General features: G+C 46.3%; 4 protein-coding genes across 4 annotated transcripts in view; all 4 read right to left on the bottom strand.

Annotated features, from left to right (window-relative positions):
• The window catches only part of LOC309562972 (uncharacterized protein), a 581,033-nt gene that overhangs the window by 452,587 nt on the left and 101,610 nt on the right, over window positions 1–26,836 (bottom strand).
• Window positions 3,607–6,632, bottom strand: LOC309563973 (uncharacterized protein; the record flags this gene model as incomplete). The annotated part of the gene is made up of 2 exons (XM_082268603.1): window positions 3,607–4,470; window positions 6,624–6,632. 2 exons carry the CDS (start codon window positions 6,630–6,632, stop codon window positions 3,688–3,690), a joined length of 792 nt encoding a protein of 263 aa, XP_082124729.1. The 3' UTR covers window positions 3,607–3,687.
• Window positions 9,237–26,836, bottom strand: part of LOC309563967 (uncharacterized protein) — a gene marked incomplete at its 3' end in the record, with an annotated part of 94,728 nt that continues 77,128 nt past the window's right edge. Inside the window, exons 3-4 of the mRNA XM_082268597.1 lie at window positions 26,210–26,351; window positions 9,237–9,433 (exon numbers count right to left, since the gene is read on the bottom strand). Coding sequence (XP_082124723.1) covers window positions 9,237–9,433; window positions 26,210–26,351 — 339 coding nt within the window. The remainder of the gene's footprint in view (window positions 9,434–26,209; window positions 26,352–26,836) is intronic.
• LOC309563970 (uncharacterized protein) overlaps window positions 13,178–26,836 on the bottom strand; it is a gene marked incomplete at both ends in the record, with an annotated part of 49,538 nt that continues 35,879 nt past the window's right edge. Inside the window, 2 exons of the mRNA XM_082268600.1 lie at window positions 13,178–14,003; window positions 24,672–24,757. Coding sequence (XP_082124726.1) covers window positions 13,178–14,003; window positions 24,672–24,757 — 912 coding nt within the window. The remainder of the gene's footprint in view (window positions 14,004–24,671; window positions 24,758–26,836) is intronic.

The raw sequence follows: 26,836 nt of genomic DNA, 5'->3' as shown, positions 1-26,836 counted from the left end.
CACCAATGTAAGGGACCACTACACTGACCTCTAATATAAGGGGTCCTTCTCCCATTTGTCACCAATGTAAGGGACCACTACACTGATTACTAATGTAAGTGTGTCTTTCTTCCATCGATCACCAGGTTAAGGGAACAGTATACTGACTTCTGATGTAAGGGGTCCTTCTACCATTGGTCACCAATGTAAGGGACCATTTCACTGACCTGTTATATAAGGGGGTCCTTTTCGCATTGGTCACCAATGTAAGGGACCACTACATTGACCTCTAAAATAAGGGGGTCCTTCTCCCATTGGTCACCAATGTAAGGGATAATTTCACTGACCTCTGATATAAGGGGGTACCTTTCCCATTGGTCACCAATGTAGGGGACCATTACACTAACCTTTGATATAATGGGTCCTTTTCCCATTGGTCACTAATGTAAGGGACCACTTCACTGACCTCTGATATAATGGGTCATTTTCCCATTGGTCACTAACGTAAGGGACCACTACACTGATTACTGGTGTAAGGAGGTCCTTCTTCCATCGGTCACCAGGGTAAGGGAACAGTACACTGACCTCTGATGTAAGGGGTGGTCACCAATGTAAGGAACCACTACACTGATTACTGATGTAAGGGGGTCCTTCTCCCATTGGTCACCAATGTAAGGGACTACTACATTGACCTCTAAAATAAGGGGGTTCTTCTCCCATTGGTCACTAATGTAAGGGACCATTACACTGACCTGTGATATAATGGGTCCTCCTCCCATTGGTCACCAGTGTAAGGGACCATTACACTGACCAATTATACAATAGGGTCCTTCTCCCATTGGTCCCTAATGTAAAGGACCACTACACTGATTAATGAGAACGAGCCGGGGGGTTTAGCTGTTCTGGAGATAAGATGAGCTAGAGGTTCATAATGAATGTTGGCTCTTTCAACCCCGTGTGCAGCAGAAGCTAAACATTCTATATAGAAGCAATATTTCTACTGCATCTACATTGCAAATGTTACTGGTATCTAAGGAAGCCGCAAGGTGCTTGCAACCGCCATGCCCCCAGGGACAATTGATGCCACTGGGAATCCCAGATACATAAATGAAGGGGCAGGGTAAGCAGTGACATCACTGACCAAATATGGCCACAGTGTCACGGAACCATGAACCAGACGTACAACAACAGATAAGTGAAAATAAGAAGGCTTTATTGAAAATCAAGCTGTAAAGCAAAAGTCCAAACGGATGGCAAAACCGAAGCAGAGTCTTTGCGAAGCCAGGAGGTCAGGAGCCAGGAGGGTAGTCAGATGAAGCCGGGATCAGGAACCAGCAGGGTAGTCAGACGAAGCCAGGATCAGGAACCAGCAGGATAGTCAGACGAAGCCAGGATCAGGAACCAGCAGGGTAGTCAGACGAAGCCAGGATCAGGAACCAGAAGCAGCAGCAGTCTTAGAAGCATGTGAACACAGGAGGACCAAGCAAGGAACTGAAGCCACAGACCTCCTATATATATGAGCTAGGCATCCAGCTCCTCCCAGTGGGAAGGAGGAGCCGCAGGGTGGGAGGCTACAAGAAACCCAGAAACCAAGATGGCCGCCAGCACATGTCAAACGAAGGAGAACAGCAAGAAGGTAAGACCATGACACACAGGCCATGTTTGGACAATGATGACACCACTATCCTCATCCCTTCCTTTATATACTGTAGCTGAAGACAGCTTATGGAGCTCATTATCATGGCGGGGCAGCATCTAGGGGCCCATATTATTTAAGGAGGTTTCCAGCTTCCAATAAGCCCCTTGCCCACAGGTCCTGACAATCACTAGCCAAGGTTGTGGGTATAAGTCCCATGGAGAGAAGGTGCGTTGCCGGGAAAGGTTCCCTCTTGGCAAAGCGCCCCCCTCTTGGGGGAATGCAGCCTGATATGGTGCACTTCAGCACACTCTGGTTCCCCCCCTTTCCTGTCCAGTCAGGTTGCAAGCTCAGATCAGGGTCTGGTATAGATTTTCATTTTTTCCTATTAGCCCAGAAAATGGGCATTTTTGATTTGCTTCCCATTGATTTCACAGGGGTTCCGGTGCGGCATCTGAACCTCTTAGATCCGGCATCACTAAATGGCGGACTGGGGTTCAGATCCGGACCGAGTCACTGTCCCATGTGGACCTGTGATCATGCTATTTAGGAGCTAGTTCTGTCCCCCAACCTCGGTTGCTGTCATTATCACAGCAGAGCAGAGAGCGGGAAGCAGGACAGATTGAGAACGAGAGCCACGGTATTACTGGATGAAGGGTGGGAGCTTCCCGAGATACCTTTACAGACTAACAAGCAGGTGATTGGTTACTAGGACACAGAGCAGTCCTGGCAACCATCACCAGCTCCTTAATATGCAACGATAACTTCGGCAGCTCCCACCCTCCATGCTACTGTGCCTCTTGCTCTTTCCTGCCTCCCGTTCTCTACTCTGTGTACCTATCAGGAAGTGGAGTGACAGTGGAAGAGGACTTATCTCTGAAGGATGAGGGAGCAGGGGATGCTCAATGTGAACATACAGAGAGCTCTACTTTGGGGGGCAGAGCACGCTACTGTGTGGGGGGGGGGGGTGTAAAGGGGGCAGAAAGGACTACTGGGGGGGGGGGGTGATGTAAAGAGGCAAAGACACAAATAGCTCACCCCCGTGAATTTGAATTTAATACCCCTGTCTTAGAGGCTTGCTGAACCCCACCTATACTGAGCCCAGGGCAGTTCAACTCATCTCTAGTAGAGAGTCAGTGGCTGCAGCCCTCCAGGTACCCACCGATATGTCCTCGTCTACCCCATTCAGCTGTCAGTGGAGTATTCCCAGCTAGGTGAATTCAAATAAAGAGGTGATATGGGGTGTCCCCCCTAAAATTCATACCAGATCCCTGGGTTTTAGTATGGATCTTAAGGGCTAACCCCACACAAAGCAACAAGAAAAAAGTAAGGGATACCCTCACAAAATCCATACTAGGCCCTTATCCAAGCCTGCAACCTAGCTAGCCAGGGAAGAGGAAATACTTAGCTCCGTCTAATAGCCAAATGTGGTTAACTGCTTGGTTTTGTCCCAGTGTTTGTGAAAGTTTCCACCACAAAATGCACTCAGCCAATGAAAGGTAAGGACTCATTTTTATTTCTATTTTTATTCTTCCCTATTTCCTCAACTCGAATTACAGGCTGCCCCAGCATACCTGCAAAGGTAGAGTCTGTGAAAATACAGTCCTAAGGAGGCACTCTCATGTTAAACTAAATCCTTCAGGAGGCATAATCCAGTGTTGGTGTCTTCAATGCGAACACCCAGATGTCTTTGAATTACAATGGTGATAAATGAGCTCCTTCTGCACCTCACGGGTTTCATTCTCCGTCCCTCCCCCTCACGGGCCCCGTTACTCAGCCAATGAAAGGTAAGGACTCCATTTTTATTTTTCTCCTGCTATCAATGGCCAACACGGGACAACACTTCATCCATGTCTTTGGTGATCTCTGATCTCCTTATGAAGTGTTTCTTACATGATGAAGATCAGCCATGGAGTATATCTGAGGTGTATATCAGGCTGTGCTTCTTCCCCACATGTCCACCAACATTCATATAGAAGGCATTTCCCGCACTCAAGGCACTAATACACCTCCAGGGTTGTATGGGACCCCTGATTTACAGGAAGACAGAACTTCCGTGAGGAACATTTCCCTCACTCAGGACAGGAATATGGCTTCTCCCCCATGTGCACTTTCTGGTGTCTGCAAAGACTGGACTGGAATCTAAAACATTTTCCACACTCAGAACAGCAATATGGCTTCTCACCTATATGCAATCTCTGGTGTCTGCAAAAACTGGACTGGAATCTAAAATATTTCCCACACTCAGAACAGTAATACGGCTTCTCACCTGTGTGCAATCTCTGATGTGTGGAAAGATGTGACTTCCTTGAAAAAGATTTTCCACACTCAGCACAGGAATGTGGCTTCTCACCTGTATGCAATATCTGATGTCTGTGAAGACTGTACTTCTCTGAAAAACATTTCCCACACTCAGGACAGGAACAGAGCTTCTCACCCATGTGAGACCTCTGATGTGCGGCAAGGTTTGATTTTTTTACAAAACATTTCCCACACTCAGAACAGGAATACAACTTTTCACCTGTATGAATCCTATGATGATTGTAAAGATTGGACTTGTCTGAAAAACATTTCCCACACTCAGAACAGGAATACGGCTTCTCGCCCGTGTGAGATCGCTGATGTCTGTAAAGATGAGACTTCTCTGAAAAACATTTCCCACACTCAGGGCATGAATATGGTTTCTCACCTGTGTGATATCTTTTATGCACATTAAGATAAGATTTAAAAAGGAAACACTTCCCGCACTCAGGACAGGAAAACCTCTTATCTGTTGGATGGACGGCACCGTCCCTCACAGTCTGTGGTTCCTCAGGATAAGAGAAATACGATGGTCCGGCACTGTCCCTCACAGTCTGAGGTTCCTCAGGATAAGAGGAGTATGATGGTCCGGCACCGTCCCTCACAGTCTGAGGTTTCTCAGGATAAGAGGAATACAATGGTCCGGCACTGTCCCTCACAGTCTGAGGTTCCTCAGGATAAGAGGAATACGATGGTCCAGCACTGTCCCTCACAGTCTGAGGTTCCTCAGGATAAGAGGAATACGATGGTCCATCTACACTGTGTGGTGCCGGATGGACATTTGAGGTAGCCGGGTTTTCTCCTGGACTATACTGTGTGATATATGTGCTAGTGGGGTTGTGAACGGCGCTACCGTGTTAAAAAATACACTTGGTGAATAAATAAGTCTCTGAAAACTATGAGTCACATGTGCACTTTATAAATTATATCTATTTATTTAATATCAAGCACTTTCAACATTTTTACGTTATTTATCCACCAAGTGTATTTTTTAACACGGTAGCGCCGTTCACAACCCCACTAGCACATATTTCACTCTTTAACCCTTTTGGGTTTGGTTGTTGGCAGCTTACACCGTACCTACTCTCACTGTATATTCCATAGCGCTGGTCACCTTAGTTTCAATTATACTGTGTGATGTCCTCATCTTCTACTTTACAGTCTGGAGACAAAGTGAGACAATCCTCTGAGGTTTTCCTCATCTCCCGTCCATCTACTAAAATAGAAATACAAAGATTATTACTAGACATCAGCAGATTGGTTCCCCTAAACCAGGACTCCGCCCACATCAGGTAGCTTTGTCTCTGAGGATCTTACAATTCCCCCCTCAAGGTAACCAGGAAATGGGTCCTCTGATCTCCTACCAGTTCATTTCTTTATTCATGGACCTTAGTCAGAGAGTGAGGAAACAACGAGAACTGTCTTTTATAGGAGTGGCTAGACATGTGCAGGCGGCAAATTTTAATTTTGTTTAATTTCTAATGCATTCGTTAATTGAAGACTTTCAATTAACGAATGAATTCATTTTGAATTAATGAATTGAACCAATTTGCTTTCAGAATTAGTTTCATATCTTTGGCATTCGTTTTGTTTCATTCTAAATAGCTGGTTCACATGGGGGAGCCAGGATCTGAGGGCATCGTTGTTAAAGGAGGCTTCCAGATTTTATTAAGTTATCCCCAGCACCCCCCCCCCACAACCACCGGGACAGGGTTGTGGGGAAGAGGCCCTTGTCCTCATCAACATTGGGAGGGGAGCCCCACCAGAGGTCAGAAAGTGAGGATGGGGGGGGGAGAACAACTAAGATGAAGACTGGACTGATCCTAAAGACCACCATCATTGGGTTACTGACTCCTCCCTTATTATCACTTTCTGTTTAAGGTTTCAAAGTTGGAGGATGTTATCACATTATTATCAACATGTAAATGTCTGTCCTCCAATCAGATCATCAGATATAAAATGTCCAGCTGGTAGGAAATGGGTGTAACAAAAGAGAATGCACATCATATTTAGGACTATATATGATCAGAATTATGTAACATACAACCTGAAGCATATAGTGCAGGGGTCAGGGGTATGTAATGTACAACATAGAGTATATAGTGCAGGGGTCAGGAGTATGTAATGTACAACATAGAGTATATAGTGCAGGGGTCAGGAGTATGTAATGTACAACATAGAGTATATAGTGCAGGGGTCAGGGGTATGTAATGTACAGCATAGCGTATATAGAGCAGGGGTCAGGAGTATGTAATGTACAACAGAGTATATAGTGCAGGGGTCAGGACTCATAATATTTGTGTTCAGTAATCAGTTGCAGAGGTCCCACACCGCTGCCTCCCATCTCCTGAGACTGCACTCAGTGACTTGGGTGTGAGACTATACAGACATATCCTTCCACCTGGCACAACCAGCAAATAGCAGAGAAAGTGCCCCGTTCTATTAGAGATCTTGCCAATATGGGACAAAAGATCCAAAGCACATGCTCAAGATGCCCAGGCCAAGCAACATTTATAAAGAAAATGAACATTTTGCTACCAGCTAAACCCCAGAATTTCCAAAAATCCAGTCTACAGACATAAATTGTGTCTGCAGCATAGAGAAGGAAGATTATTCGAGAGAAATACAGGAATACAGGACGGGGAACACAGCTCAGGAAAGTGACCAGGAGATTACAGGCTGATACCACCCAGTCCCACCCTACTACTGGATCCATCTGTAGGAAACACACACACTGACTGAATACATTGTTTCTATGTGTTTATCAGATGATGGGGGATCTAGGTGGATCCTCCTTACTGCTCTCTCCTTTACAATAAAGTCTCCTCTTACCCGGTGATGTGAGGGGCGGCTGATTCTCCATCATGACGTCCTTGTAGAGATCCTTGTGTCCTTCTAAATACTCCCACTCCTCCATGGAGAAATAGACAGTGACATCCTGACACCTTATAGGAACCTGACACACACAATGATACAGTCACCATCCAGACACATCCCTTGTCTGTTACTGGATAATGTCCCAGAATTCCCAGCACCGCTCACCTCTCCTGTCAGCAGATCCATCATCTTCTTGGTGACTTCGAGAATCTTCTGCATGTTGTGTCTCTCAGGTTTTAGGGAGTCACATGGAGGCACTGTGATGGTCATATGATCACCTGACTTCAGAAGAGGAAATCTCTGTATTGGAGAACCAATAGGAATATCATGTTAGAATCCCAGAATCCTCCTCACCTCTCCGGTCAGGTGTGCATTTTATTAATAGAGATAAGAGTGATGTCATGTGACCTCCCAGAATCCTCCTCACCTCTCCGGTCAGGTCTGTGTTTTATTTAAAGAGATAAGAGTGATGTCAGGTACAGACATCCCAAGTCTCCTGCGACTTGCGGGAGTCTCCCCCGCCTTTGGCCAGTGGCTCACCGACACCCGCAAAAAAGTGCCGTGCGATCTCATGGCTGCCGCGGAAGAGACTTAGGATGTCTGCAGTCAGTGACAGAGCCGCTGCTTCCTGTATAGTTCTGGCTCTGTCACAGGCGGAGTGATATGAAATGCACCCCTCCTCTGCCTGTGACAGGATCCATACAGGAAGCAGCGGCTCTGCTCTCTACTGCAGCCACTGCTTCCTCCAGCAGTACCCGCATGACCAGCATTACCATCCAGCAGTGGCAGCAATACCCACCAGCACTACCCAACAGCATTACCAGCCAGCAGTAACCGCCAGAAGTACCCACAAGCAGTAACCGCCAGCATTACCCACCAAAACTACCCACCATTATTACCCCCCAACACAACCCACCAACACTACCCGCCAGCAAAACCCACCAACACTATCCGCCAGTAGTAACTGCCAGCATTACCCTCTAATAACACTCACCAGCAGTACCCACTAGCAAAACCCACCAACACTACCCGCCAGTAGTAACCACCAACACTACCCACTAATAGAGATAAGAGTGATGTCATGTGACCTCCCAGAATCCTCCTCAACTCTCCGGTCAGGTCTGTGTCTTATTAATAGAGATAAGAGTGATGTCATGTGACCTCCCAGAATCCTCCTCACCTCTCCGGTCAGGTCTGTGTTTTATTAATAGAGATAAGAGTGATGTCATGTGACCTCCCAGAATCCTCCTCACCTCTCCGGTCAGCAGGTAGATGATCTCCAGGGTGAGGTTTAGTATCTTCTCAGCCATGTGACTCCGGTCCTCCTCCATCCTCATTGGTGTCGTCATTTGATCCATACAGGTCTCATTGTAGACGGATACTTTTGGTAAATGAAAAAAATAAGATCTTATTACCTGCTGCTAAGTCCAGCAATGTCTCCTCTCTACTTCCTTACAACTCACCACTCACCCAGAACTTCCTGTCTGAAGCTGACATCACTTCCTGTCTTCCATAGAGACTTCCTGTCTGGGTAGATGTGGGATCACCACCTTGTGGAGACCAGAGAAACTGCAGCCCCAAAAAAACATCTCGTAGTGCGAACACGGCCTTGTGCTGCGTGGATATGTATTGTATGACAATGCTGGGTCCTGATGTTGTGTAATAGCAGGTAAATGGCACACAGGGTTCTCAAGGTTGTAGATTGAGGCTGGGTTCACACATATGTGATTTGGATGCAGGTTTCCCCACATCCAATTCGTATGACATGCTAGTGTGACCAGCTCACAATAAAGCCGGTTTACACTTCCACGAGGCAGCTGCGGTCCAGATTAAAAGGGTCCTGTGCGTGCTTGGGTCCGGTTCTGGAGCAAATTCAGGCAAAAATTCGTACTTGAATATACACGCACCAGACCCCACGCACGAACCCGTGGCCGCACATATGTGAACCAAGCCTGAGGTTGTAAAAAAGGTAAGACATATTTGATATTTTCATTTTTATTTTGTTTTATAAAATTGGCAACCTTTAATCCAGCCTACGAGAAAGTGCTGTAAAGTCAAAGTTTTGATATTAACCTACTGTATGGCTGTGAAAGTTGGACCATAAGGAAGGCTAAATGCCGAAGCATTGATACTATTGAACTATGGTGTTGGAGAAGACTCTTGAAAGACCCTTGGATGGCAAGAAGATCAAACCAGTCATTCCTGAAGGAAATCAACCCTGAGTATTCACTGGAAGGACAAACCTGAAGCTGAAACTCAAATACTTTGACCACCTAATGCGAAGAGAGGACTCAGATGCTGGGAAACATGGAAGGAAAAAGGAGAAGAGGGCGACACAAAACAAGACGGAGAGATAGCATCATCGAAACAATGAACATGAAGTTAAGCAAGCTCCGGGAGGCAGTGGAGGACAGAAAAGTCTGGCGCGTCATAGTTCATGAGGTCACGAAGAGTCGGACACAACCAAACGACTGTACATCAACAACAATCCAGAAGCAATGTGTAACGCAGTCAACTTATCTACAAAATTTGGTTTGTGAGTTCCTCTGTCCCCACAGGGGACAGGATAAATGATTGTATCCTGCTTGATGATAGAGCCGGACACATCAGCGCCACCTGACTCTGAGGTGAGGTCTCTAGCTGAATTCAAAACGCAGATAACAAAGAAGGGTGTCAGTCTGTTGAGAGTTGCCATCCATGATGGACACAGAGAGGGGATGATGGCTGAATACCTCACTAGAAGGAAGTTGGAAGGTGCTTAGAACTGCTGGGCCTCGTAGTTCTGTGTGCCTTCAACTGTGGCTTCTGTGGCTGAGGCCAGGACACACAGCTCTCCATTGACCCACGATGGGTTTGTGAAAGATATCTGCCCTCTGGACCTCCTTTCCCTTGCCACTCTGCCTGGACTTCCTCTGCTGAGGCCGCTGTTGATTGGTGAGTCCCTGAACCCTTGCTGTGCCTATTGCTGCCCGTCCTTCATCGTGCCTGGATTGCGATTCTGGACTCTGCTGTACCAGCTTGTGGCCTGCTACTCACTATGCCTGGATCGTTGTCCTGTGACTCTGACTACCCGATTGCTGCCATGTGTGCTGGCCTGTACCCTTGATGTGCCATACCCTGCTGCCTGGAATCACTGCTCTGTGTGCCAATTACATAACCCCCTGTGCCCTGCTGAGGACTTACAACCCTCCTGGGCCAACCCTGCTCTGTGTGCCAAGGACTTAATCCCCTGTGTCCTGCCTGTGCTGAGGACGTACCGCCCTGCTGGGTAAACCCTGCTCTGTGTGCCAAGGACTTAACCCCCTGTGCTAAAGACTTACTGCCCTGCAGAGTCAACCCTGCTATGTGTGCCAAGGACTTAACCCTCTGTGCCCTGCCTGTGCTGAGGGCTCACCACCCAGCTGGGCCAACCCTGCTCTGTGTGCCAAGGACCTTACCCCCTGTACTCTGCCTGTACTGAGGACTTACCGCCCTGCTGGGTAATCCCTGCTCTATGTGCCAAGGACTTAACTCCCTGTGCCCTGCCTGTGCTGAGGACTTACAGCCCAGCTGGGTCAACCCTGCTTTGTGTGCCAAGGACTTAACCACCTGTGCCCTGCCTGTGCTAAGGACTTACCGCCCAACTGCGCCAACCCTGCTATGTGTGCCAAGGAACTTACCCCCTGTGCTCTGCCTGTGCTGAGGACTTACCGCCCTGCTGGGTAAACCCTGCTCTATGTGCCAAGGACTTACTCTCCTGTGCTGACGGCTTACTGCCCTGCTGGACCAACCCTGCTCTGTGTGCCAAGGACCTTACCCCCTGTGCTCTGCCTGTGCTGAGGACTTACTGCCCTACTGGGTAAACCCTGCTCTATGTGCCAAGGACTTACCGTCCTGTGCTGACAACTTACTGCCCTGCTGGACCAACCCTGCTCTGTGTGCCAAGGACCTTACCCCCTGTGCCCTGCCCTATGCTGTGGACTTACCGCCCTGCTGGGCCAACCCTGCTATGTGTGCCAAGGACCTTACCCCCTGTGCTCTGCTTGTGTTGAGGACTTACAGCCCAGCTGGGCCAACCCTGCTCTGTGTGCCAAGGACTAAACCCCCTGTGCCCTGCCCTATGCTGAGGACTTACTGCCCAACTGGGCCAACATTTACCCCTGCTGTACTCACACACTGCCCTGCCCGCGAGCCAAGGTCTTCAACACCTGCTGTGCCAGCACTGTCTTGCCCTGTGAATTACCTTCCCCTTTGCTGTCACATCCTGAGAATCTTCATTGCTGTGTGTTCTGCGAACTAGTTCTCCTACTGTCGGTACCCCAATAAACGCCCCAACATTGGGTTTCGTGTGATCTGCCTCCATGTGCTCTCTCTTTGTTTTCCTTGTTCATCACAAAGGGGCTTAGAAATCTATTATGGAGAAAAGTGAATTTTCATTGTTTTCTGGGTTTTCTAACTCCTGGATTGGGTTCTGGAGTTTGGAGGCTTCAAGGATTCTTGAGAGGGATGATGCCTCCAACCCCGCAACTCAGTGCTCCACCTGGGAGGGTTGAGATTCCCTGCCCAGCGGTCGGAGGGATGGGTCAGAGCAGTAGGGAGCTGCCAGGGAGTAAAAAATGAATGCTATCGGGTTCTTTCCTGGTTGTATGTCTTCCATTGATTTAAAATGTAAAACTCCATATTTGGCCAGCAGATGGAGCCATCTCTTATGATACATAGCACCATCTAAAGGCCGATAGTCCATCCAGTTCAACCTGTGTAGGTGTGTGTGGCCGTAATCATCTCTCATAGCCCTGAATGTTCTGATCCTTAAGATGTACGTCTTATAGTCTTTTGAAAGCCACCATACTTCCCGCAGAAACCACCTCTTGTGGCAGAAAATTCCACAATCTTGTAGCCCTAACAGTAAAGAACCCCCCACGTTGCCTGAGGTTAAAACGCTTCTCCTCTCTGTAATCGCATTGTATGTCCTCGAGTCCTCATGCAATCCCTTCGACTGAATAGCTTTTTTTCTATGCCGAGATCACCATTGAGATATTTATAAATTGCTATCATGTCTCCTCTCAGGCGTCTCTTCTCCAGGGAGAATAAATCAAGCGATTGCAGACGCTCTTCATAATTAAGGTCCTCCAATCCCCTAATTAGTTTAGTTGCCCTTCTCTGGACTCTCTCCAGCTCCAACACATCCCTCCTGAGGACCGGCGACCAGAACTGGACAGAATACTCCAGATGTGGTCAGACCAGAGTTTTATAAAGTGGAAGGATTATAGTCTTATCTCTGGAATACATCCCTTTCTTTATGCATGCTAATAATCTTCTGGCTTTGGCAGCTGCCACTTGACATTGCATGCTGTTGCCTAGTCTATCATCTACCAAAACTCCCAGATCTTTCTCCATTTTTGATTCCCCCAAAGGTTCCCACACTAAAGTGTATTGCGCTTTTATGTTTTTAGTCCCCAAGTGCAAAACCTTACACTTCTCCACATTAAACCTCATTTGCCATGTTGTTGCCCACTCCGTAATTTTGTCCAGGTCATTCTGTAGGATATCTGCTTCATGCTGTGTAGTTATTGCCCTGGCCAATTTTGTGTCATCTGCAAAAACTGATATAGAACTACTGATCCCGTTCTCAATGCTGTTTATGAATAAATTGAACAAGGTTGGTCCCAGGACTGAGTCTTGGGGGACCCCACTTACCACCTCAGACCAGTATGAGTATGCGCTATTTATTACCACCCTTTGGACGCGCCTTTTTAGCCAGTTCCGTATCCAAGAGCAAACCTTGCGGTCGATGCCTGCAGACCTTATTTTATAAATTAAGCGCTTGTGGGGAACTGTATCAAACGCCTTAGCGAAATCCAGGTACACCACATCCACTGGTCTCCCCCTATCTAGCTCACAGCTCACCTCCTCGTAGAATGTTAAGAGATTGGTTTGACAAGAAGGCCCATTTGTAAATTAGTTAAAGCCAATGATCATTAGGAATCACAGTATGAAAAAAAGGTATGACCAACATTTGTCTTGGCTTGTCACATTTGTTTTACAATTTTTCTTTTTGTATAAACAGACCTGTAAGTGTTTGTGAAAGCTTCCACCACAAAATGCACTCAGCCAATGAAAGGTAATGACTCAATTTTTATTTTTCTCCTGCTATCAATGGCCAACACGGGACAACACTTCATCCATGTCTTTGGTGATCTCTGATCTCCTTATGAAGTGTTTCTTACATGATGAAGATCAGCCATGGAGTATATCTGAGGTGTATATCAGGGTGTGCTTCTTCCCCACATGTCCATCAACATTCATATAGAAGACATTTCCCGCACTCAAGGCACTAATACACCTCGAGGGTTGTGTGGGACCTCTGATGTACAGGAAGACAGGACTTCAGTGGGAACAATTCCATCACTCAGGACAGGAATACGGCTTCTCCTGCGTGTGAGATCTCTGATGTATGTAAAAATGGGACTTCTCAGAAAAACATTTCCCACAAACTGAACAGGAATACGGCCTTTTCTCTGCGTGAGATTTCTGATGCCTGTTAAGATTGGGTTTCTGTGAAAAACATTTTCCGCACTCAGGACAGGAATAGAGCTTCTCACCCGTGTGAGACCTTTGATGTGTGACAAGTGTTGATTTTTGTACAAAGCATTTTTTGCACTCAGAACAGGAATACGGCTTCTCACCCGTGTGCAATCTCAGATGTCTGTAAAGACTGGACTTGCCTGAAAAACATTTCCCGCACTCAGGGCAGGAATACGGTTTCACCCCCGTGTGAGACCTTTGATGTATGACAAGATCTGAGTTTTGTACAAAACATTTCCCGCAGTCAGAACAGAAATACGGCTTCTCCCCCGTGTGAGACCTCTGATGTCTGTAAAAATTGTTCTTGTCTGAAAAACATTTTCCGCACTCAGGACAGGAATACGGCTTCTCACCTGTGTGCAATCTCTGATGTCTGTAAAGACTGTACTTGTCTGAAAAACATTTACCGCACTCAAGACAGGTATGTTGCTTCTCCCCTGTGTGAGATCTTTTATGTGCATTAAGTTTGGATCTAGAATGGAAACTCTTCCCACACTCAGTACAGGGAAACCTCTTATCTGTTGAAAGGATGGCACCATCCCTTACAGTCTGAGGTTCCTTAGGATAAGAGGAATACGATGGTCCGGCACCGTCCCTCACAGTCTGAGGTACCTCAGGATAAGAGGAATACGATGGTCCATCTACACTGTGTGATGCCGGATGGACATTTGAGGTAGCCGGGTTTTCTCCTGGACTATACTGTGTGATGTCCTCATCTTCTACTTTATAGTCTGGAGACAAAGTGAGACAATCCTCTGAGGTTTTCCTCATCTCCCGTCCATGTACTAAAATAGAAATACAAAGATTATTACTAGACATCAGCAGATTTGTTCCCCTAAGCCAGTGTTAATGACCCACCTGTGCTGATCTCTGTAGGAGTGTCCTCCTCTATAAATGTCCCCGTTATTCCATCCTCCTCCATAGACTGCTGATCATCCCTCACATACGTCTCTTCTTCTTCTGCTTTAACCTCAACTTTTATATCTATCAGATCTTCACCCTAAACCAAGAAAATTTGAGAAAATAACATCTGTAAAATATAAGCTCACACAAATCCATCTCCATAAGTCCATGTTCTAGATGCTCCATCTTACCAACCTGATGATGGTGAGGGATGGTGTGATCTTCCTGTGTGGAATCCTGGGAATACAGAGGACGGGGACATCTCTCTGGTGGGTTTCTGTAGCTGAATGACTCCTCTATTGTTTTCCGGTACAGATCTTTGTGTTCTTTTAGAAATTCCTCCATCACCCCATCCTCCTCCTCTTTTATCTCCTTTTTAACATCAACTTTAGAATCTCTCAGGTTTCCACTCTGAATATATAATAAAAATGACATCAATGGTAACAATGCAGATAATGTACAGATCCTAATGATACTATCAGTGATTGTTCTTCATCTACCTGATGATGGTGAGGGATGGTGTGACCTTCCTGTGTGGAATCCCGGGAATACAGAGGACGGGGACATCTCTCTGGTGGGTTCCCATTACTGGATCCATCTGTAGGAAACACACACACTGACTGAATACATTGTTTCTATGTGTTTATCAGATGATGGGGGATCTAGGTGGATCCTCCGTACTGCTCTCTCCTTTACAATAAAGTCTCCTCTTACCCGGTGATGTGAGGGGCGGCTGATTCTCCATCATGACGTCCTTGTAGAGATCCTTGTGTCCTTCTAAATACTCCCACTCCTCCATGGAGAAATAGACAGTGACATCCTGACACCTTATAGGAACCTGACACACACAATGATACAGTCACCATCCAGACACATCCCTTGTCTGTTACTGGATAATGTCCCAGAATTCCCAGCACCGCTCACCTCTCCTGTCAGCAGCTCTATCATCTCCTTGGTGACTTCGAGAATCTTCTGCATGTTGTGTCTCTCAGGTTTTAGGGAGTCACATGGAGGCACTGTTATGGTCATATGATCACCTGACTTCAGGAGAGGAAATCTCTGTATTGGAGAACCAATAGGAATATCATGTTAGACCCCAGAATCCTCCTCACCTCTCCGGTCAGGTCTGTGTTTTATTATTAGAGATAACAGTGATGTCATGTGACCTCCCAGAATCCTCCTCACCTCTCCAGTCAGGTGTAACGTGAGAATTACCTACCCCGTGAGAATTACCTACCCCTCGTCACTTCCGGCCAGGAACAGCTGAGCAGCGCAGCAGTGCGCATGCTCACAGGGCCGGATACCTAAAGGGACAACAGAGGAGCAGACTAGTGCACATGCGCACTAGTATGGAAATAGGACGGTGTACCGTGGAAAAAACCTACCCACGCGGCGGTTAAATAAAACAGCAGGGCTGCAATACGAATCATCTCCGCTCCTGTGCCTGTCACTTCCCTGCTCTCGGCAACTAAATATAAAAGCGGCTGGCGTCTCCGTGATTTATGTTTACATACACCCGCCGCCGCTTTTATATTTACTTGCCGAGAGCAGGGAAGTGACAGGCACAGGAGCGGAGACGATTCGTATTGCAGCCCCGCTGTTTTAATGTAAGCGCTGCATTCCATACAGTGCCGTGAACCGGAAGTGACGAGGGGTAGGTTTTTCTCACGGGTAGGTAATTCTCACGGAACACAGGTCTGTGTTTTATTAATAGAGATAAGAGTGATGTCATGTGACCTCCCAGAATCCTCCTCACCTCTCCGGTCAGGTCTGTGTTTTATTAGTAGAGATAAGAGTGATGTCATGTGACCTCCCAGAATCCTCCTCACCTCTCCCGTCAGGTCTGTGTTTTATTAATAGAGATAAGAGTGATGTCATGTGACCTCCCAGAATTCTCCTCACCTCTCCGGTCAGCAGGTAGATGATCTCCAGGGAGAGGTTTAGTATCTTCTCATTCATGTGATTCCGGTCCTCCTCCATCCTCATTCGTGTCAATATTTTATCTATTCAGGCTTTCTTATAGAGTGGTACATTTGGCAAATTAAAGTAAGAATTATTTTAAATAAAAAATATTATAATTTTACCTCCTCTGCTGCCAGGTTAGGCAATGTTGCCTCTCTTCGTCGTATCATGGAATTTCCTGTCTGTCCCTGACATCACTTCCTGTCTTCCATAGAGACTTCCTGTCTGGGAAAAAGTGAGATCCCGAGCTTGTGGAGATCAGAGGAACTGCAGCCCCGAAAAACATCTCGTAGTATGAACACGGCCTTGTGTTGTGTGTGTAGGTACTATATATATATATATACAATGTGACAGTGCTGGGCTGCTACTTTGTAAAGGGAGGTAAATGGCACATAGGTTTCCCAAAACAGCAGGTTGGTTATACAATTATAGGATGTGGATGTGATGGGGGTAATAGTAGGTGTGTTGAAGATTTAGGAGCTACTGCCCCCATGGGAACACACTTAGTCTGGACTGTTTAGTATTTGCTACTATTTTTAGGACTCAGTACCTTCTTGGACTGACAAATTCTGTGTTGGTTTTGTTTTGTTTATAAACTGGTTTGATGCATAAAGAGACCACCTCTACAAACTAGTGATCTCCAAGGAGTTAAGGATCGCTCTTCTTCGTTCCACTTGATATCGTAGAACATATCACTTGGCAAAGGCAAGTCATACGATGAGAAGGTGAAGGTCTAAAAAAAGTGCAGGTGGGGGGAAGGCCATCACAGACCCAGAGACCCCCTCCCTCCTTCAAAGTCTCCCAAAGATGTACAGCTCCCTTTTCCCTCAGAGCTCACCCATCCGAGTACCCCATTATGAGCCTCAGAGTTCCTAAACACCACTAAACCCTCAGAGGCTCCTCAACTTCCCTCAGAACCCTCAGTATTTTCCTCCTTGTTTATGAACTGGTTTGCTGCAGATAGAGACTACCTCTACAAACGAGTGACCTCCAAGGAGTTAAGGATCGCTCTTCTTCACTCCACTCGATATCGTAGAACATAATACTTGTCAAAGGCAAGTCATACGATGAGAAGGTGAAGGTCTAAAAAAAGTGCCGATGGGGGGAAGGCCATCACAGTCCCAGAGACCCCCTCCCTCCTTCAAAGTCTCCCAAAGATGTACAGCTCCCTTTTCCCTCAGAGCTCACCCATCCGAGTACCCCATTATGAGCCTCAGAGTTCCTAAACACCACTAAACCCTCAGAGGCTCCTCAACTTCCCTCAGAACCCTCAGTATTTTCCTCCTTGTTTATGAACTGGTTTGCTGCAGATAGAGACCACCTCTACAAACTATTGATCTCCAAGGAGTTAAGGAACGCTCTTCTTCATTCCACTTGGTATCGTAGAACATATCACTTGGCAATGTTAAGTCATATAGTGAGAAGGTGAAGGTCTAAAAAAAAATGCAGATGGAGAGGAAGGCCATCACAGACCTAGAGACCCCCCTCCCTTCCTCCCTCAAAGTCTCCCAAAGATGTACAGCTCCCTTTTCCCTCAGAGATCTCCCATCTGAGTACCCCATTATGGGCAGAGTTGTATAAAGTACTCGAAACCCATACTTGAGTAAAAGTACAAGTGCTCGATCAAAAAGTGACTTGAGTAGAAGTGGAAGTGCTCGATCAAAAAGTGACTTGAGTAGAAGTACTAAAGTATTAAACATTTTTTGTACTTAAGTATTGCAAGTAGTTTTTTTTAAAATTTTTCTACTCAAGTACTGAAAGTAAAAGTACAAGTACTGTGTTATGTAGTTATTAAAGAAAGAAGTCAAAAGTTTGAACATCATATTGTTTTTTATTATTTCAAATGCAGCTTTTATTTATGCATACAGTAGCATTTATTTTCATATGCTCTGATAATACACATGTTTTGAGCTTCATGAAACCTGTCATCTACTGTTCTGGCAGTGGTAATTTTTATAATAGTAACGAGTAACTATGCAGCACAAAAAAAAAATATCGAAAAATGAAAAAATGTAGTGAAGTAAAAGTGGAAGTAGGAGAAAAAAATTCTACTCTAGGAAAGTACAGATACCGCCTTTCCGTACTTAAGTACAGTAGTGAAGTAGTTCTACTTAGTTACTATACATCTCTGATTATGGGCCTCAGAGTTCCTAAACACCACTAAACCCTCAGAGGCTCCTCAACTTCCCTGAGAACCCTCAGTATTTTCCTCCCTCTGACACCAATGATGGAGAATATTGGTGCCAGGGGGACACCTGCCACGGAGACGCATGCTGGGGCTCTTCCAACGAAGTGGTGTTCTTTAATGAAGTGGCATTTCAGCTCTTGATCATCTGAACATCTCTTCTTTCCCTTCACAGGTAAACCTGCATCTAGTTTACTGCTGTCTCCCAATCATCTATAACTCTGTTCACATCAATGTGCTCTTTATTTTGTTTTTGAATCTGTTACCTAAATTACGACTAATCTCAATCTTTACGACCCTGCCCACTTGGCCCTCTTGCAGTTTGATTGTGGTGTAAAACGTTTGGTGTGTCAGCTGTGTGCCTATTATTAATTCATGATTAAATGTTAGGCAAATTCCATCCACAAACACCACAGTATAAAACAAGAGCACCTTTATGGGGGGACTCATGCCAGGGAGACGCATGCTGGGGTTCCTCCAATAAAGTGGTGTTCTTTAATTAAGTGGCACTTCCGCTCTTGCATTTAGGCGATTGCATGAAGAAAACATCTACAGCAGCCTTCCTCAACCTTTTCAACACAAAGGAACCCTTGAAATAAATTTCTGGTCTCGGGGAATCCCTGAAAATCTACAACTCATGACACATTAGTGTGACAGTCAGTGGGAAGAATGCTCCTTACTCTTGTCATCATTGGGAAGAATTACCCCCTTACAGATAGCTTAAAAGATCAGTGGGAACTTATCTGAGAGACAGAAATTGTGCATTGCTCAAGGAACCCCTAGCAACCTCTGGAGGAACCCTAGGATTCCATGGAGTCCTGGTTGAGAAACCCTACTCTGAAGGAACCTTAGGGTTCCATGGAGCCTGGTTGAGGAAGAATGTTCCTTACACTTATGGTCATTGGGAAGAATTACCCCCTTACAAAGAACTAAAAAGACCATTGGTGTCAGTGGGAACTTATCTGAGAGGCAGAAATTGCTCAAGGAACCCCTAGCAACCACTGGAGGAATCCTAGGATTCCATGGAGCCTGGTTGAGGAAAATTGTTCCTTAGGCTTATGGTTATTGGGAAGAACTACCCCCTTACATAGAGCAAAAAAGGCCATTGGTGTCATTGGGAACTTATCTGAGAGGTAGAAATTGCCCAACGCTCAAGGAACCCCTAGAAACCTCAGGAGGAACCCTAGGGTTCCACGGAACCTTGGTTGAGAAACCCTGATCTACAGTAAGCTACCTTACCAACCACCAGACTGTAGATGACCTTGTTTCCCCATTCGGCTCTCCTACTCTTCAACATGTGCTTTTTACCCCTCCTTTTTCACTGTTGTATTCTATCCTAAGCTTTCTTTCCTTCACCCCTCTTTTCCACCCCACAATCTGTAAAAAAATCACCCTCACGTCTGCCCTCTCCCTATTACTGCACTCAGCAACTCCTGCTAATTTTAATCCCACATGCTAATAAAACCCCCAAGATGCTGTCCCTTCATATAAATCACATTCTCATACTACCACCCTCACCCTTCTGCTTCTCCTAACCTCTGGAGATATATCTCCAAACCCTGGGCCTCCTTTATTTAGCTGTACCCAATACACCCATCACCCTGCACCCCCTGGCAGAGCCGCAATCCACACAAATTTGTTTCCCTTCCTCTTCTTCCCAAAACTAGCCTCCCCTTCTCCTGTGCTCTCTGGAATGCCCGCTCTGTCTGCAACAAACTCACCTCTGTTCACAACCTCTTTGTCACTAACTCCTTTAATCTATTTGCTGTCACCGAAACCTGGCTTCATGAATCAGACACTGCTTCTCCTGCTTCCCTCTCCGAAGGTGGCCTTCTCTGGACTCACTCCCCTAGACCTAGTGGAAGCAAGGGAGGTGGATTTGGAATCCTCCTATCCCCACATAGCACCTTGCAAGTTATTCACTCTCCTCCCTCTCTTCATTTCAAGCTCACTGTATTCGTCTATTCTCTCCAATTTCCTTATGAATTACTGTGATATACTGGCATCTGCCTTGATGACTTCTCTGTCTAGCTACCCTACTTCCCCTCTACTGAAATTCCCCCATTCTCTGTGACTTCAACATCCCTGTTAAAACTAACACTCCAGCTACTTCAAAACTTCTCAGTCTAACCTCCTCTTTTGACCTGAAGCAATGGCCACATGCTTCTACTCACTCTCACGGCAACACCCTCGACCCGGTTTTCTCCTACCTAGGCACTTTGTTCAACCTCTCTAACAGTCCTTCTCCTCTCTCTGATCACCACCTTATTAGTTCCACTCTCTCCCTTTCTTAAGTGTGCTCCATCCCTCTCTGCCAATCCCTCAGCTGGCTTTCATTCAGGGTCCTCCACCCCTCTCTGCCAATCCCTCCACTGGCTTTCATTCAGTGTCCTCCACCCCTCTCTGCCAATCCCTCCACTGGCTTCCATACAGTGTCCTCCACCCCTCTCTGCCAATTCCTCCACTGGCTTCCATTCAGTGTCCTCCACCCTCTCTGCCAATCCCTCCACTGGCTTTCATTCAGTGTCCTCCACCCCTCTCTGCCAATCCCTCCACTCGCTTCCATACAGTGTCCTCCACCCCTCTCTGCCAATTCCTCCACTGGCTTCCATTCAGTGTCCTCCACCCCTCTCTGCCAATCCCTCCACTGGCTTTCATTCAGTGTCCTCCACCCCTCTCTGCCAATCCCTCCACTGGCTTCCATTCAGTGTGCTCCACTCCTCTTTGCCAATCTCTCCACTGGCTTCCATTCAGTGTCCTCTACCCCTCGCTGACAATTCCTCCACTGGCTTCCATTCAGTGTCCTCTACCCCTCTCTACCAATCCCTCCACTGGCTTCCATTCAGTGTCATCCATCCCTCTCTGACAATCCCTCCACTGGCCTCCATTCAGTGTGCTCCACCCCTCAATGCCAATCCCTCCACTGGCTTCCATTCAGTGTGCTCTATCCCTCTCTGCCAATCCCTCCACTGGCTTCCATTCAGTGTCCTCCACCCCTCTCTGCCAATCCATCCACTGGCTTCCATTCAGTGTCCTCCACCCCTCTCTGCCAATCCCTCCACTGGCTTCCGCTCACTCAACGAATGACATTCATGATACCAACAACAACTTACAAAGCCATGCACAACTCAGCCCCCAGCTACATCACTAACCTAGTCTCAAAATACCAACCAAATCGTTAGCGTCATTTCTTCCAAGACCTCCTGCTCTTTAGCTCCCATGCTCGCCTCCAGGACTTCTCCCAAGCCTTTCCCATAGTTTGGAATTCCCTACCCCCAATTGGTCTGACTATCCCCTACTCTATCCACTTTTAGGTGATCCCTAAAAAGTTTTCTTTTCAAAGAAGCCTATCCTGCCCACACCTAACAACTGTACTTTTATTTTCTCCATCAGCCCACCACCCACAGTCACTTGAACCTCCCTTTTAGATTTTAAGATCTAAGGAGAAGGGCCCTCAGTTTCCTCCTGTATTGAATTATATTGTAACCGTCCTGTTTGCCCTAAAGTTGTAAAGCGCTGCGCAAACTGTTGGTGCTATATAAATCGTGTATAATAGTAATATTCTTCATGGCAGGCCGGGTAATGTTTTCTTCCTCCTGACCAGCAATGTAAGGAGCTCTATGCTCCATACTCCTGACCCCGGCACCCCATCATTGTGTTGGCTGCATAGTGTAATGATTGCCCATTGGCTGCCTGTGTAGTGTAATAATTGCCCTTAGTAGACCATGTGTGGTCAGGATGGTCATTGTCTTCTCTATTTATTGTCAGTGTGTTTAGAGGAACATATTACTAGAACTTATCTGGAAAAGCACTGCACCTGTGTGACACCCCCTGAATATCACACCTTATAGATGAGTCATCTCCTTTACCACCAAGGGGGAGAGAAATCTATTACTGCCTAGTCCAGCCTTTCTCAGCCAGGGTTCCTCCAAAGGTTTCTAGGGGTTCCTTGAGCAATGAAGAGTTTCTGTCTCTCAGTAAAAACTAACATCAATGATCTGTAAAGGGTCGCCGATGTAAAAAAAGGACCACTACACTGACCACTGATCTAAGGGGGTCCTTCTCTTAGTGGTCACCAATGTAGGGGACCACTATACTAACCACTGATATAAAGGGATTCCTTCTCCCACTGGTCGCCTATTTAAGGACCACGACACTGACCGCTGATATAAGGGGGTTCTTTCTCCTATTGGTCACCAATGTAAGGGACCACTAAACTGATTACTGCTATAAGGGGGGTCCTTCTACCATTGGTCCCCAATGTAAGGGACCACTACACTGACCACTGCTATAAGGGGGGTCCTTCTACCATTGGTCCCCAATGTAAGGGAACACTACACTGAGCACTGATATAAGGGGTTCCTTCTCCCATTGGTCGCCAATGTAAGGGACCACTACACTGACCACTGATATAAGGGGTTCCTTCTCCCATCGGTCGCAAATTTAAGGACCACGACACTGACCACTGATATAAGGGGTTCTTTCTCCTATCGGTTCGCCAATGTAAGGACCACGACACTGACTACTGATATAAGGGGGTCTTTCTCCCATTGGTCGCCAAGGTAAGGACCACAACACTGACCACTGATATAAGGGGGTCCTTCTCCCATTGGTCGCCAATGTAAGGACCACGACACTGACCACTGATATAAGGGGGTCCTTCTCCCATTGGTCGCCAATGTAAGGACCACGATACTAACCACTGATATAAGGGATTCTATCGTCTATTGGTCGCCAATGTAAGGACCACTACACTGACCACTGATATAAGGGGGTCCTTCTCCCATTGGTCGCCAATGTAAGGACCACGACACTAACCACTTATATAAGGGATTCTATCGTCTATGGGTTGCCAATGTAAGGACCACTACACTGAACACTTATCTAAGGGGGTCCTTCTCCCATTGGTGGCCAAGGTAAGGACCACGAAACTGACCATTGATATAAGGGGTTCCTTCTCCCATTGGTCGCCAATGTAAGGACCACGACACTGACCACTGAAATAAGAGGATTCTTTTCCTAGAGAGCAACAGTTCCAGGCCCATTATTCAGCTCTGTCCACATCCACCTGCCCAGCGTTTTCCACTTCCCCAGTAGCAGAGTGGGCCCCGCCGTGCACTCTGCTCGGGCTCCCCACGTGTACTTAACTCTCAAACTTCCGTCCCTTTGTACTGGATGGGAACCTCTGTTATGCAGATCTGCTCTGGGAGGGAGACAGCTGGCAGGAGGCGTGTCGAAAATATCTCCTTCACTGCTAGAGGTCGTGCCACCTATAACAGGGACACGCCAAGCTGCTTATTAAACTGCGGTTACTTTTGCCAACCACTTATTTCTTCACATTACTCCACTCGAAATCGATATCTTCAAACTCCGATGTGTTAAGACCTACTCAATGAACTATGTGTGTGCCGCTTTATTGCAATACATCCCTTTCAGTAACTTCAGACCAAGCAAGGAAAATGATTAATTAATTTTTTTAATAAAAGTGCAAAAACAATTACAGAGTCCAACAGTCACCAAAGTAATACTTCTGCCACTATAACTACAGGCTGCCCCAGCATACCTGCAAAGGTAAAGTCAAAGCAAGTACAGTCCATTAGAGGCACTCTCATGTTGGTGTAAATCCTTCAGAGGCATACTCCAGTGTTGGTGTCTTTAATGCAAACCCAAGGGTTCAGATGTCTTAACATTCCAGTGGCGATAGACGAGCTCCTTCTGCTCCTCACGGGTATCATTCTCTGTCTCTCTTCTTTATGGGCCCCGGTACTCAGCCAATGAAAGGTAAGGACTCTTTCTCCTGCTATCAATGGCCAACACGGGACAACACTTCATCCATGTCTTTGGTGACCTCTGATCTCCTTATGAAGTGTTTCTTACATGATGAAGATCAGCCATGGAGTATATCTGAGGTGTATATCAGAGTGTGCTTCTTCCCCACATGTCCACCAACATTCATATAGAAGACATTTCCCACACTCAAGGCACTAATACACCTCAAGGGTTGTGTGGGATCCCTGATGTACAGGAAGACAGGACTTCATTGAGGAACAATTTCCTCCCTCAGGACAGGAATATGGCTTCTCCCCCGTGTGAGATCTCTGATGTCTGGAAAGGTCGGACTTCAGTGAGGAACAATTCCCTCACTCAGGACAGGAAATTGGCTTCTTCTCTGTGTGCAATCTCTGATGTCTGTAGAGACTGGACCTCCTTGAAAACCAATTCCCGCACTCAGGACAGGAATACGGCTTTTCCCCCGTGTGAGACCTTTCGTGTCTGACAAGCTCTGATATTTTTACAAAACATTTCTCGCACTCAGAACAGGAATACGGCTTTTCCTCCTTGGGCAGTTTCTGATGTTTGTAAAGATTGGACTTCTGTGAAAAACATTTCCCGCACTCAGGTAAGGAATGCGGCTTCTCCCTCATGTGAGACCTCTGATGTTTAGTAAAATCTACTTTACGTAGAAAATGCTTCCCGCACTCAGTACAAGAGAACAGATTCTTAACTGTATGAGATGTTTTATGCACACTAAGATTGGATTTGAAATGGAACCTCTTCCCGCACTCAGTACAGGGAAACATTTTATCTGTTGGAAGGAGGGCATCATCCCTCACAGTCTGAGGTTCCTCAGGAAAAGAGGAATACGATGGTCCGGCACTGTCCCTCACAGTCTGAGGTTCCTCAGGATAAGAGGAATACGATGGTCCGGCACCATCCCTCACAGTCTGAGGTTCCTCAGGATAAGAAGAATACAATGGTCCATCTACAATGTGTGGTGCCGGATGGACATTTGAGGTAGTCGGGTTTTCTCCTGGACTATACTGTGTGATGTCCTCATCTTCTACTTTACAGTCTGGAGACAAAGTGAGACAATCCTCTGAGGTTTTCCTCATCTCCCGTCCATCTACTAAAATAGAAATACAAAGATTATTATTAGACATCAGCAGATTGGTTCCCCTAAACCAGGACTCCGCCCACATCAGGCAACTTTTCCTCTGAGGATCCTACAATTCCACCCTCCAGGTAACTAGTAAATGGGTCATCTGATCTACCAGTTCATTTCTTTATTCATGGACCTTAGTCAGAGAGTGAGGAAACAATGAGAACTGTCTTTTATAGGAGTGACAGTGATGAGTATATAATACAGGGGTCAGGAGTATGCAATGCACAACATAAAGTATATAGTGCAGGGGTCAGGAGTATGTAATGTACAGCATAGAGCATATAGTGCAGGGGTGAGTAGTATGTAATGTACAACATAGAGTATATAGTGCAGGGGTCAGGAGTATGTAATGTACAACATAGAGCATATAGTGCAGGGGTCAGGAGTATGTAATGTACAACATAGAGTATATAGGGCAGGGGTCAGGAGTCATAATATTTGTGTTCAGTAATCAGTTGCAGAGGTCCCACACCGCTGCCTCCCATCTCCTGAGACTGCACTCAGTGACTTGGGTGTGAGACTATACAGACATATCCCTCCACCCGGCACAGCCAGCAAATAACAGAGCAAGTAACCCCGGGAGAATTGTTCTGTCAGAGATCTTGCTAGACCCCGGCATGGGGCAGAAGACCCAAGACACATGCCCAAGGTGCCCAGGCCAAGCAACATTTTTAACGAAAATTAACACTTTGCTTCCAGCTGAACCCCAGAATCTCCATAAATCCATTTTAGTTACTGTACATAAATTATGTCTGCAGCACAGAGAAGGAAGATTATCCAAGAGAAATACAGAACAGGGAACGGGGACCAATCAGTGAGCAGTATGGGTGGAGGAATGGATTTAGTGTTAATGACCCACCTGTGCTGATCTCTGTAGGAGTGTCCTCCTCTATAAATGTCCTCGTTATTCCATCCTCCTCCATAGACTGCTGATCATCCCTCACATACGTCTCTTCTTCTTCTGTTTTAACTTCAACTTTTATATCTATCAGATCTTCACCCTAAACCGAGAATATGAGAGAAAATAACATCTGTAAAATATAACCTCACATAATAAATCTACATATCATCTCCATGAGTCCATGTTCTAGATCAGTGGTCTCCAAACTGTGGCCCTTTGCTTGCCTTTATCTAGCCACTGAGGGATTATTATTCATGCCATTAACACCAACAATGGGGCACCATTCCTTCCACCGTCACTTACAAGGGGGACTATTTGTCTCCCTAATACCAAAGATCTGGCATTGTTTACTCCCACTGTGCACAATCAGGCCTCCCTAAAGTCTGAAAACGGTAAACTGGCCCTTTTTTTAGGAAGTTTGGAGCCCCCTGTTCTAGATGTTCCTTCCCACCAACCTGATGATGGTGAGGGATGGTGTGACCTTCCTGTGTGGAATCCCGGGAATACAGAGGATGGGGACATCTCTCTGGTGGGTTTCTGTAATTGGGTCGCTCCCATGGGACATCCATGTGTCCTGAAAACTCC

This window comes from Pelophylax lessonae, assembly GCF_965119305.1.
Source record: "Pelophylax lessonae genome assembly, chromosome: 9".
In the NCBI taxonomy this organism is placed as follows: domain Eukaryota; kingdom Metazoa; phylum Chordata; class Amphibia; order Anura; family Ranidae; genus Pelophylax; species Pelophylax lessonae.
This window is presented reverse-complemented; position numbering and strand designations above follow the sequence as displayed.